At 41.0% G+C, this 14,278-nt stretch overlaps 1 protein-coding gene across 1 annotated transcript in view; it reads right to left on the bottom strand.

Moving 5' to 3' along the window:
- Positions 1-2,645: 2,645 nt before the first annotated feature.
- TTN (titin) overlaps positions 2,646-14,278 on the bottom strand; it is a 321,905-nt gene continuing 310,272 nt past the window's right edge. The window contains exons 322-325 of the mRNA XM_075069826.1: positions 8,297-14,244; positions 8,054-8,207; positions 4,080-4,367; positions 2,646-3,948 (exon numbers count right to left, since the gene is read on the bottom strand). Of these exons, the coding sequence (XP_074925927.1) occupies positions 3,650-3,948; positions 4,080-4,367; positions 8,054-8,207; positions 8,297-14,244 (6,689 nt within the window). The 3' untranslated portion in view covers positions 2,646-3,649. The remainder of the gene's footprint in view (positions 3,949-4,079; positions 4,368-8,053; positions 8,208-8,296; positions 14,245-14,278) is intronic.

The raw sequence follows: 14,278 nt of genomic DNA, 5'->3' as shown, positions 1-14,278 counted from the left end.
CCACAACTACACAGCACCTGGCTCACCATACCACCCTGCCCATCTCCTCCACCCAGAGATCCCCTACTGTCCAGCACCCCCTGCCTAGATACCCCTCCTGCTGACATCCCACCACAACTACACAGCACCTGGCTCACCATACCACCCTGCCCATCTCCTCCACCCAGAGATCCCCTACTGTCCAGCACCCCCTGCCTAGATACCCCTCCTGCTGACATCCCACCACAACTACACAGCACCTGGCTCACCATACCACCCTGCCCATCTCCTCCACCCAGAGATCCCCTACTGTCCAGCACCNTCTCTAAGGGCTTGGCTACATTAGACATTTCAAAGCGCTGCCCCGGGAGTGCTGCCACGGCAGCGCTTTGAAGTGTGAGTGTAGTCAAAGCCGCAGCGCTGGGAGAGAGCTCTCCCAGCGCTGCTTGTAAACCACATCCCTTACGGGTGTAGCGTGCAGCGCTGGCCCTGATTACACTGACACTTTACAGCGCTGCATCTTGCAGCGCTCAGGGGGGTGTTTTTTCACACCCCAGTTGCAGCGCTGTAAAGTGCCAGTGTAGCCAAGGCCTAAGAGGCCTAATTTTCAGTTGCTGCCAGGTCTTTAACAAGCAGTGGGCTCGGCTAAACTAACGGCCCCAAAGCCAACTAGCACAGTGATTCAGTGCACCTCCTGGAAAGCAAGGGGGGTTCCTATGGAGCCCTAGCTGTAACATAAGTGGCTATCCATGAGGGGGGGTGCAGGGGACATGTGAGTGCTTCTACCCGCATGGTAGCAATCTGTCTGGTAGCACCCATGAAGTGCTTTAAATGTCAAGACAGTGACCTGGCAACCTAGCACTGTGGGGGTTAGGATGGCCTTAACTGTGTCAACCAGTGTTGTGGCTTTTTCACACTCTAGCTGGGTTGCCTTAGTATGGCCTGCTTATAATTAGGGATGACAGACAGTGTAAATGAACATGCTAGATTATGCTGCAAGCCACCAGGTGGCATTGTTGCCCAGTTTTTACTTAGGTGGTGAGCAAAGTACAGTCTTTGATAGCATGTGGCATTGTGACACACTTTATTGCAAACAGAAGGAGCATTTGCTCTTATGTGGCTAACTAGAGTCAATTCTTGAGGCTGAGCTGTTCCCCGGGAACCAGGCATTGCTGTTGTGGCTAAGAGTCCTGAAAGATGGGAATGCATGTGTGCTACTTGTGAGCACCGCTGTTCAAGACTATTGTACATGAACCAAGGTACATTAAGGAATCCCTCCATCCCCATACCAGCATCCATAGTCTTTTTCCTCCCCAAAATAAGGCAGCTGCAAGGCTCTGAAATCTGCTACTGTACAGCAAAAGGGTGACAGCATAAAATGGTAAGATGCAGCTTCTCCACTCTCACCGATAGTATAATAATCATATAATTGGCTAAATAAATTTGGAAACCAAACTCACTGAAGAAAGCCTTTCCCAGCTCCTGCCTATGGTGGTTTGTCTCCTCCTACCTTAGCAGATAGATTGACCAAACAAGGTGTGTTTTAATACAGCTAACTGTAAAGCTTTATAGGATGGAACAAAGCAGGCCGGCCACACTTACAGCATGGGGGACTCTATCGTGAGAAGCAATGACTGAAAAAGATTTGGGGGGCATGGTGGATAATCAGCTGAACATGAGCGCCCACTACGGCCAAAAGCACTAATGCGATCCTGGAGATGCATAAACAGAGGAATCTGGACTAAAAGGAGAGCAGTTATTTTACCTCTGAGTGTCGTAAGGGCCTATAAGGCATATTTTCTAATCCTGTAATTATTCCCTAGATCTTCTCTGAACCACATTTATCAACATCCCTCTTGAATTGTGGACACCAGCAGAGGACACATTAGTCCAGCAGTTGTACCAGTAGCAAATATCTATTTATCTTAATAAAAAGAAGGGTGACTTGAGCACCTGCAGAAGGAAAAAATATTGAATAAGGGGCTCTTCAATTTAGCAGAGAAATGTATAACATGATCCAGTGGCTGGAAGCTGAAGCTGGACAAATTCAGTCTGGAAATAAGGTGTAAATTTCTAGCAGTGAGAATAATTAACCACTGGAATAACATACCAAAGGTCATGGTGGATTTTTTTTTATGAAGATACGCTCTAGGAATTATAATCTGTGGAGATATACCTATCTCATAGACCTGGAAGGGACCGTGAAGGTCATTGAGTCGAGTCCAGTCCCCTGCCTTCACTAGCAGGACCAGGTACTGATTTTGGCCCAGATCCCTAAATGGCTCCCTCAAGGATTGAACTCACAACCCTGGGTTTAGTAGGCCAATGCTCAAACCACTGAGCTATCCCTCTCCCAAATTATTTTGGGAAAGCTCTATGGCCTGTGTAATACAGGAGGTCAGATTAGTTGATCACAACAGTCCCTTCTGACCTTGGAATCTATGATCTTGCAGCCCTGATCCAACCAATCTTCCCTACTCCATCTTTGTTGAAAGCTTTGTATGTGTTGGGAGGGGATAGGTATGACTAATGAAGGAAAGGGGCTCTGATCAGAAAGAGAGAAGAATCTGAATTATTTGTTTCCTCTCTTTTAAATCTATTTCTGGAGTTTAAATGGAAGTGTCAGAAAAATATAATGTAAAGACCAAATGACAAGAAATCACACATTGTAAAGTGCAGGTAGCATGCTTTATTTCAAATGAACAATACTATCTCAAGGAGGTTCAACAAATACAGCTAACAATAAAATTGACTACTATGTTAAGAGAACTAAATCAAATTGAAGGTGAGGGCACTATTGTGGTCTTAGCACAGTTTTTTGGATTTTTTTTAAAAACTGTGGTTCATTGCTTAGTTGCTTGGAAATTACAATACGTAATAGATTTCTAATACTACCACACAATCACAATCACTGCACCCCGGGAACCTCCGAGAGTCAGTACTGCTGCTGCACTTGAGTACCTAAACAACTTTGTTGAATGAGGGAATGGCCAGGTGATGTTACTTCTTAAAAGCTATTCAGGTAGTCAATATGTCAGAAACAGTACTCAAACAGTGAGTGAACAAAGTGCTGGCCGCTTGCACTTTGCTCAAAATATTGTAAGTCAGTCCGGAAATAAAAATTAGTGTGACAATCAGAGTCAATGTAAAACATTAAAGTGCTGATTACACGAGGGTAAATGCAAACATCACCAATGCCTTACACTTCTGATTCAACAGATATATTCGTGCACGTATAAGTACGATGCACAGTATCATTTCTTAGGTGTATGCAGTCTTCAACAGGGAGCCTCTCTACCTGTTGAGGCATTCTTAGACATCAACACTGTGTTGAGGCACAACAATTAGTTAAATGTTGAGCAGGGTATTCGTTTCCTTAGAAACTTTCTCCTACTAATCGTTAGTTCCAAAAATTACATTTTAAAAGTCATAAAATAAATGGTACAAAACTCCATAACCGTTAACTTCGGCTATATACAGTATGTACATGTCATTGAAAAATGTTTAAAATTCATAGGTCAAATAATAACTCTAAGTCATAATGTATATCTTTGAACTTTGTCTCATTCAGGTAGGTACAAAAATATTATTTTTCTTATTTACAGATTTGATATTTCAGTCTATATGACACTTGTAAAAAGTCAAGTGTAAATAAAACAGATCAAGCCCTCTAAATTGATCGAATATTAATATTCACAGTGGCAGAGTCAGTACCGAATTCATTTCCTAAATTCAGTGTATAAAGTCCGCCATCATTTTTCTGGACATCCATGATGATAAGAGTGGTTAGATCTTCACTAGTTTCAATATGGAATCTGCCTTGCTGTTCCTGACTAGTAATTTTTTTCCCTTTGCAGTACCATGTTACTTCAGGAGCAGGTTCACCCGAAAAGGCACAGGACACTGTGAGAACCTTTCCTTCATCAATGCTGATATCAGATGGAAGAGCTTCAATTTTGGGTGGTACTCCTTTGCAAAATGGGAAAGTAAGTTTCAAGTTAGTTATTTTCATTAAGAACTATCTCCCTGCAGCAGAGATATTCTAAGTACTACTCCCGGGGATTTGATATTCTAATTCTACCAGTAATTTTATTGCTCACCTCTCAAACCGGATGTAATCATTCTACTAGTTGAACTCTCCAGTTGTTTCAGACTAGATTTTTCCATAATACTGCTGGAGCTCATCTCTACAAAGGATTCTTTCATGGAAGAGGCCATGCTTTGGGCAGACATGCTTGCAAATTTCATTTCAGTCATGCCACTACTGCTGAATGAAGTCTCTTGTTTAGAAGCAGATATTTGAAATGACTTAGAAGAGAAACTTTCCTGCATGCTTGCATCACCGCTTGTCCTCAATACTACCTCTTTTGAAGGTTCTTCAATTAGAGCTGTGAAGCATAGCAAACATAAAAGGAAAAAGCTATGTCATATCATTAACTGGTGAAGTAATGTCATCCTATGCTGACTTCATAGAAGGGAGAAAAGAGTATGCTTACTTTTTAAAGGAAAACTTCAATGGACCATAAAAATGTTTACAATTACTTGATCCAACATGGCTAAATCGCTAATAATAATTTATATATGAAATAATGAAGCAGGAATCAGACACTTTATTAGCCTATGACATGTATGAACAAAGGAAAATTACAGCTGCAGCCAGAAATATAATTCTGCTGCTTTTTAACGAAGTTTAGCATTTTTTTCTGGCAATAGGTATTTTGATTTGGTTTTTTATTCCTTTTCAGACTAATCAGAAAATACTACCCAAAATGTACCTAAAAAGAGCTATGGGAACTGCTTGCTATTCCTTCAATCTCTAGCTGCATCTCTTATTTGCCAATTTTAAGACATATCATCAGATAGCATTTCCTGTCAGATACATCACTAGAATCATAGAGCAAGAGATTATGCATTTGCCTAGTTCATATCAGTAGAAATTCTAAAACATTTTCAGGTACTTTTAAATACTGTTTTATAATTTCTCTTTGTTTGACCTACATATTCTGGTTAAGTGAATTGTTCGGTAGTCATCTAACAAGTAGTAAATATCACAGCTGCTTTCTCTTTAACGTAGGTACAAACATACAGCTACAGCAAAAATACAGTAACTCCTTGATTCCAGGAATCAAGATATTCTTGAACTGCTAGCAAAACAATGTAATTCAGTGGTAGAGTAGTACACTTTTTTTTTTTAATGAACTACTTCAGTGTTTGATGAAACAGTGATCACCAGCACCCAGGGGTTAATGGTAAGATCACAGTTAAGAATGTCCAATGCTTGCTATAGGGCTCAGATTTTTCTGGATGTGATAGCAGATGGATTTCTTCACCAAGTTGTTGAAGAACCAACAAGAGCGGATGCCATTTTAGATTTGGTTTTGGTGAGCAGTGAGGACCTCATAAAAAACTGTTAGGACACCTGGTTGATACTCATTGCAGCTATTCAGTTCAAACTAGATGAAGATAAACAAAATAGATCTGGAGATAGGGTTTTGACTCTCAAGGGCTAACTTTAAAGAGTTAAGGAAATTAGTTAGGGAAATGGATTGGACTGAAGAACGTGTGATCTAAATGCGGAGGAGGCCTGGAATTACTTTTAAGTCGCAGCTGCAGAAACTTCAGAAGCCTGCATCCAAGAAAGGGAAAAAACCATAGGCAGGAGTTGTAGACCAAGCTGGATGAGCAAGCATCTCAGAGAAGATTAAGAAACAGAGCGAAAGCCCTACGGAGTGGAAAAGGTGGGATTACAAGGAAGCTACTAGTGAGGTCAGAACTTTAGGATAAACTGAGGAAGGCTAAAGCCTGTAGAGTTGGACCTTGCAAAGGAATAAAACCAGATAAAAGGTTCTATAGCCACATAAATAAAAGAAAAAAGAAAGAAGAAGTGGAACTGCTATACACTGAGGGTGGAATGGAGTTAAGGATAACTAGGCATGGCCCAATATCTAAATAAGTACTTGCCTCAGTCTTTAATAAAGCTAATGAGAGCTTAGGGATGATGAAGATGATAAACGGAATGAGGATATGGAGGTGGATATTATCACATCTGAGGTGAAGCCAAACTGACAGCTTGAGGGACAAAATCGGAAGGCTGGACAATTCCATCAAGAATATTAAAGGAACTGGCGCTGAATTGCAAGCCCTTAGCAAGAATTTTTAATGAATCGGTAAACTCAGGGTTGTACCGTATGACTGGAGAATGCTAACATAGTTCCTACCTCAAAAAGGGAAAAAATGATCCGAGTAACTATAGGCCGTTAGTTTGACATCTGTAGTAGTAAGGTCTTGAAAAAATTTTGAAGAGAAATATTAAGACATTAGATCATGGTAATTGGAAAAAATTACAAACATGTTTACTAAAGGTAGATCGTGCAAACCCAACCTTATCTCCTTCTTCGGAGTGACAATTATCTAGACGAAGGATGCAGTAGACTAATTTACCTCGATTTCAGTAAAGCATTGACACGTTCCACATGGGATATGTTATTAAATTGGAAAAGATGCGGATGAATATGAAAATTGTAAGGTGATAAGAACTGGTAAGGGGAGACTCCACGGGGTCATACTGAAGGGTTGAACTTCAGCTGGAAGGAGGTCTAAGTGGACTTCCTCAAGGATCGGTTTGGACCAATCTTATACCTTTTTATTACTGATCTTGCACAAAAGCGGGAATGTGCTAATAAAGTTTGCGGATTACACAAAGCTGGGGTTTGCTAACACAGAAAAGGACTGGGATACCATACAGGAAGATCTGGGTGACCTTGTAAACTGGAGTAATAGTAATAGGATGAAATTTAATAGTGAAAATGCAGGTCATGCACTTAGGGATAATAATAAGAATTTAGATATACATTGGGAACATCAGTTGGAAACAACAGAAGGAGGAAGGACCTTAGATATTGGTTGATCGCAGGATGACTATGAGCCGCCAATGCGATATGGCCGTTAAAAAGTAAATGCGTTTAGGATGCCAGCAGCGAGGTATTTCCGGCAGAGATAAGGAGTGTTAGTACTTAAATAAGGCACTGGTGAACCTCACTGGATACTGTGTGCAGTTCTGTCTCTCCCAGTTTAAAGGAGATGAATTCAAACTGGAACAGGTTCAGAGACGGGCTACTAGGATGATCCGAGGAATGGAAAACCTGCCTTATGAAAGAGACTCAAAGAGCTTGGCTTGTTTCTGGCCAAAAAAGGCTGCGGGGGATATGCTTGCTCTATATAAATATATCAGGGGATTAATATGGAGGAGAGGAATTATTAAGCTTAGTACTAATGTAACACAGGACAAATGGTATAAACTGGACATAGGAAGTTAGACTGAATAGACGAAGTTTTTAACCATTAGAGAGTGAATCTGGAACCGTCCGAGTGGAGTAGTGGGCAATAAGACATATCTGGCTTTAAGACTAAGCTTGACAAGTTGAATGATATATGATAGGATAGTTAATTTGGGCAATTGATCTTGGATTATCAGCAGATAATCTGCTCAATGGTCTTGATGAGGAGTGTTGGATGGGATCTGAATTACTGCAGAGAATTCTTTCCTAGTGCTGCTGGTGAATCTTGCCCACATGCTCAGGGTTTAAGCTGATTCCAATATTGGCCGTCGGAAGGAATTTTCTTCCAGGCAGATTGCAGGGCCCTGGAGTTCGCCTCCTCGTCAAGCGTGGGGCATGATCGCTCTGCTGGTAGACTCTCTCACCTAGGTCTTCAACCCACAATTTGAGACTTCACGTAACTCGAACATGGTTAGGGTGTGTATAGGAATGGATGGGTAGGGTTCTGTGGCCTGCTTTGTGCAGGAGGTCAGACTAGATGATCATATTGGTCCCTTCTGACCTATAAGTCTATGAGACACTCATCTGGTAGGAAACTGAACACTCTTAAATAGGTGTTAAAATAGCACAAAAGATCCCCCATATTTGTAAAATATAAATTATATTGTACTTTGTATAACAAAAATAGAAATGTGTTAAAACACTTAAGTCAACACCACTCTACAGATTTTTTTGTATCTAATTCTACCAGGCGAGAGTTCTAGTCATTCAAAACAAGAATTAAACAACAAACTTACGGAGTACAGTCAGGGATGCTGTAGCAGAGCATTGTCCATGGTAATTTTTAGCTTTGACTGTGTATTTTCCACTGTCACTCACTGCAGCATTTAGAATATTAAGAGAATATATAGTATTGGAGCGATTTACATTGATTTTGGATGACATAGCAATCTGAGGGGGAAAAATATTTTTGATTATGATCAATTTTAACAAGAATTTTGAATGCAATTTTTAAAGCTAATATGTAAGTGATTACTTACTGGTTGGTTATTCTTAAACCACTCAATTTCAGGAGAAGGATCCCCAGAGATTTCACAAGTCAACAATACATCTTGTCCTTCATCAATGTTTTGAGATTTGGGCTGTGTGATGAAGGCTGGTGCATTTGAGCGCTCAGTAGAAAAGGTTATATCAAACTGGCATCTGACAATGCCTTGATCAGTTTTACCTTCACAGGTAAGTATTCCTTCATCTTTATGGCTAGCTTTTTTGATGGTTAGAGTGTGATCATTTCCAGATACACCATATCTGTAATCTTCTGAGTTAGGTAGCTCCATTCCATTCAGCACCCACTTCACTTCAGATGCATCATCAATGTTAGCTTTCACAGTAACTTTCTGACCATCAGACACAGTCATTTTAGTGGAAGAAGCTTTAATTTCTGCATGTGATCTTTTGGCTTCTTCAGAAACTACTGACTTTTTAACAATTTCTTCTTGGACCACTTCTTTTTCTTGAGTTGTCACTGCTGATTTCTTCTGGGTAGAAATTTTAAGTGCCTCAGCTTCTTTCTCAACTAATTTAGACTTTTCAGTCATGCTTGACACTTGGGAATGGATACTTTTAAAAACTTGGCCAACAAATTGGAAGTTAGTTTTAGATACACCCCCTTCCCCAGTGATTTCACAGGTATATTCACCTTGATCAGACTCTGTAAGGTTATGGACTTTGAGTTCATAGGTGCCATCTGCTGAATAATGAAACATGAAATGCCTGTCTTCTTTCAGTTTGTTGCCATCTTTATACCAGGATACTTCTCTGATACTTGAGATACTGCTTTCAGCTGCACAGGAAAACCTTACCTTATCTCCACAAGCTTCCACTTTCAGCTGCTGAGTGATCTTGGGAGGAGCAGCCGTTGGTAATTGCACTTTCTCCGCTGGAGTTGTCCTGCCTTCTGCTGCTGATTTAGCTTTTGCATGAGCAGTAGATGGTTCAGGGGATTTTATACGTTTAGGTGATTTAACTGGCTCTGGTGATTTCACACGAGGCTCAGGAGATTTGACTTTTGGGGGTGATGTAACTGCTTTTTCAGGAACCCTTGCTCTTTGTACAGTCAAAGTAAAGTGTGCTTCCTGTCTTCCTTCAGAGTTTTCTACCACCAAAGTGTAACGTCCTTCATCTGATGTCTGGACAGAAGAAATCTCAAAAGTAGATTTGTATTGTGTTCGTGTGACTTGGAAGCGCCTGGAAGAAACAATGGCTTGACCTGCACGTAACCACGTTACTGTTGGTGTTGGTTCACCATCAATGTCACAAGAAAATCTTGCAGTCTCCCCTTCAGAGACAGTGATTGATCGTGGTTTTGTTAATATTGTTGCTGGAAGAGTGGTCTTAAACTTCTTAAGTGAAGCCCTTTCCTCCAATGCTTTTTCTTCGGCTGCAGTAATTTTCTTTTCAGCAGAAGCATAGTGTTCGTATGACGAGAGTGATTCTCTTGTCTCTGTCATTTCTGATTTGACCTCTCTTACTGAAGAACTAGCCTCTATTGCAGATGTTTTCTTAAAAGAGGAAACAGCATAAGCCTCTGTCTTTGTCAAGTCAGGAAAAATGGATCTTGGTACTTCTTCATCTTTGCGCTGGGAAGAGTAGGTAGTATAATCTCCTCCCGTAACATCTAATGTCGCATAATCAGAACATTCTCCTTTGTAGTTTGTGCATACAACACGATATGTTCCACTGTCATCAATATGGCAGTCAAGAATCTCCAAAGTTAACACACCACTGGTATTAGTGAAATGTATCTTACTGCTCTCTTGGATTTCAATACCATTATGGTACCATTTCACTTCAGCTGTTGGTTTTGACTGGACGTTCAGAATGAACCTGGTATTATGATTGCACGGCACACGATGAGAGCGCATTCTCAGAGTGATGCGAGGGGCGTGATCCAAGGTGAAAGGCTGCTGAGTCAGAACTTCGTATTTCCTTTCCATTGTTTTCTGAGTTTTCAAAGCAGCTTTCATGGAATCATACCTGGAGAAGATATCAAATCTGGCCATCCTTTCAAATCGAGAGAGTGACCTTTCACTAGTTACTGGGCTTGGTGAGCGTGGCCGAGTTCTCTCTGGTGTAGGGGATCTCCTTTCAGTTTCTTCTGCAGGCCGTGAACGGGGCCGAATTAATTCAGATACTGGGCGCATTAATTCAATGTAAGTTGGAGAAAGAGATCTCCTCCTCCTTAATAGCCTTGAGGGTGGTGAAAATTCCCTGTGAACATGTTCCACCATTTTTATTTCTTCTTCTTCTTCTGATGTAATCTCAGTTATTTCTCTCTGTCTCCTCCTCACTCTGCTCTCTTCCTCCTGTGCCATACGCTCAAGCTCGCTCTTGTATTCAGAGAGTCGCTGAGTTGTGATAACTGGACGAAGCAATTCTTCATCCACTCTCTCATCCATTATTCTCTGTCTTTGCTTTGGTGGTCTATAGACAGCCCTGTCATGGCGTTGACGAAGTTCTGCATAACTTGCTCCAGTTTCATCTTTAGATGGGATGTGATAGGTTGAGTACCTCAGCTCTCTTTTTCTGGCTTCCTCTGTACTGACCTGCTCCCCTGCTGAAGAATAACGAAGGGCAGACAGCTCAAAACGTGGAGGACTTCTGCTTGGTGGTGAAGCAGAAAAGCCTAACTCAAGTTCTTCTTCAAGACGCAGTCTTTCCTCTTCAATTCTCTTCATGGCTAAATAGTCATCAGTAGGTAGGAGTAATTCCTCATCTGACAGGTCACTAAGTGATCGCCTTCTTGGTCTGTAATAAAGTTCATAATCAGGAGATGGTGTTCGGCGGCGTGCTGGTCTCACAGTTTCAAGGTCATCTTGTGACAGCTTTGGTATGCGCCATTTAGGTTTATACTGATCAGAAATGCGTGGGAGTGGCATCACATAGAACTGTTCCCATCTAGAAAGGCGAATGCGCTTTGGCCTTTTCTGAACAATTCTGTCCAGTTTTCCTGGCATTTCATACTGGTCTCTCAGCTTCTTGTACCACTTCATATCTGACATAGGCACAAACTGTTTAATGGTCTGATCTTCCTCAAGAGCAGTGCGTACATGCCTGCGAGGCTCTGGTATCTCATATGGCATGCGAAGTCTCCTTTCTTCCTTTATTTCTTCCTTCTGAATTTCATATACACCTTTAACTGTCTTAGTACTCACCGCTGGCTTATACAGGATGGCAGCTTCTCTTAGAGCTTCCTGTGCAGCTTGTGTTAGTGGAACAGTTTCAGTCCCAGAAAGGATTTCTGCCATTCTTAGTGTCTTGTCAATTTGTTTTTGTACATGCTTTTCCCGCTCTTCTTCTGTCTTGTACTCATGCTTGACATATGTCAAACGTTCTACTTTCAGGTAAGCCTGACAACTTGAAGATCCAGCACTGTTTGTAGCAGTAACTCTATAATAACCACTGTCTTCTGGTAAAGTATCTCTGATGTGCAAAGCATAATAGTCCAAGCCTTCATAAACAATTTCAATGTTGGGACCACATGACAGAGGTTGACCATCTTTCTCCCATTTCAATGTTGGTTTTGGTACACCAGATATCCTTATCTCAAAGCACACACTTTGGCCTTCTTGGCACTCTGCATTTGCTAATAGTCTTTTGAACATTGGTCTTAATGTGGTGTCTGCTGGAGGTGGGTGTGGAATTACAGTGAGCTTAGCTTTGCAACTGTCTTCACCATATTTGTTGCGTGCCAAAACACTATATTCAGCATCATCATCCTCAGTAAGATTATGGATGGTAAGTTGATAAAGACCTTTGTCAGATTCAAAAGCATACTTCCTATCGTCATCACCTGGTTTAATTTTCTGACCTGATTTGAACCATGTTACTCGAGGTTCTGGGTGGACGGTTATAGTTACTCCAAACCTGACATGTTCACCAACATAGGCAGTGTGGTTATACAGGGGCAAAGTAAATTCTGGTGGCCTCTCTAGAAGTCTCATAGTGTCCACTCGGCGTTTCACTTTCTTAACTGTTCTGTATCTATAATACTCAGAAACTTCTCTAACACCTTTAACAAATAGCTCTGCATAGGAACTATCTTCACCATAGTCATTTACTACCTTGCACCTGTAGGTACCATCATCTGATTTAGTAATGTCTTTAACATACATGGTTGCCACTCCTTCCTGGTAGCTGATTTCATACTTCCCATTGTTCTCCAGTTGCCTGATACCAAAGTACCAAGTCACTTTTGTGGACTGATCATAATTTTCAATCTTACACGTGTATTTCGCATGCCCTCCTTCTTTTACAACAGCATGCATTATCTGCCCAGAAATGGGGCCAATGTCAATTGATGCAACTTTCACTTTGGCAACTGTAACCCCTTTCTGAGATCTAATTGCACCACCCCAGGAAATGCGAGCTACCGACACAACCGTATTCCATTCTTTTTTCACCAGAGTCTGGTAGTACCGCCTATGTCTTAATGTCTTGATGACTTTAGTGCTGATCTTTTCCATCCTCTGTTTCAGCCATGGATGACTAAGTGCTTCTGCAGCAGTCATACGACCCTTCCTTTCTTTTACTAGTAGGCGATCAATGAAGTCCATGGCCTCAATACTTATATCTTTGAATGCTTCATCATCAAAGTTGTATTCAGCACTGATGATATTTTCAATAGTCTGTTGGTTTGTTTCAGCAATGAAAGGATTAATACCACTTAGAAGTATATATACTAGGGCACCAAGTGACCACATGTCAGTAGCTGTGCTGACCACATCATGTTGATGTACTTCAGGTCCATAATATTCAGGAGAAGTAAACTGAAGTCTAAAGTTGTCACCAGGCTTCAACTGTCTAGCCTGACCAAACTCAATAATTTTAATTATGGAGCTTCTTCTTGTGAAGTAAATGATATTCTCTGGCCTGATATCAAAATGTCCAATGTTATGACTGTGCAAGAATTCAAGTGCTTCACAGACCTGGTGTACATAGTTTACTATTTCTCTTTCACTCAGTTCAAATGAGGTTGTACTAATTCGTTCAAAGATGTCAACTCCAGATATGAACTCAAAGATCATGACTAATTCTTCTAGGCTTTCAAATGATTCATGAAGATACAAGATATTTCTATGCCTAGCAATGTTTAGGATGGAAATCTCTTTCTTTACTAAAACTTGGTCAGCTCCCTTTACTTTAACAAATTTAGCTAGGAAGGTCTTCTTAGAAACTGTTTCAACACAGCGGTGGACAATTCCAAAATGCCCACGCCCAAGCTCTTCAGCAATCATATATTTGTCATAGAGTTCCTTTGTGGAAGAGTGAGATGCTTTAACTGTGGTGACTTCTCTGGTCTCATCAACTTCTTCATCATAGTTCAGCATTCTTGTCTTATCTTCCTGTGTTATAATTGGCTCTGTAGGTTCAGAAGGTTGACTTTGCCCAAATTTATTTTCTGCAATTACACGGAACTGGTAGCTTGTCTTGCCAAATAGGTTTACCACAGTGTATCGGGTATCACGAGCTTGTGCAACACGAATCCATCTCTCTGCTGTAGTAGCACGTTTCTCAATGATGTAGTTTGTGACTCTGCTTCCACCATCAGTTGCTGGAGCAGTCCAGATCAAGTTGACTGAATCCCTTGAAATGTCACTTACTTTCAAACCCCTTGGTGGATCAGGTACATCAGCCACATCTAATTCAACTGTTTTTTGATCAATGCCAAATCTATTTTTAGCACAAACAATGTAGAAACCTGCATCTTTTCTGTCCACACCATTTGGAAAAACTAGAGAGGTGAATGATCTTGTAACAATAACTTGATAGTGTCCATTGTTATCAATGAGATCTTGTCCTTTCTGCCATGTAATCACTGGATCCGGCTTGCCACTGAATGGAATCTTGATGCTGACCACTTCACCTCGGAGAGCATGAACAGCTCCCATACCTTCAAGATTTTTGGGCAAGTGAATCTTAGCAGGAACTGTAGCAGAAAGAAAGAAAGATCCCATCAGTAC

Source organism: Chelonoidis abingdonii, chromosome 10 (assembly GCF_003597395.2).
Source record: "Chelonoidis abingdonii isolate Lonesome George chromosome 10, CheloAbing_2.0, whole genome shotgun sequence".
NCBI classification, from domain to species: Eukaryota; Metazoa; Chordata; order Testudines; family Testudinidae; genus Chelonoidis; species Chelonoidis abingdonii.
The sequence above is the reverse complement of the archived record's forward strand: the minus strand, read 5'-3'. Positions and strand labels throughout refer to the sequence as shown.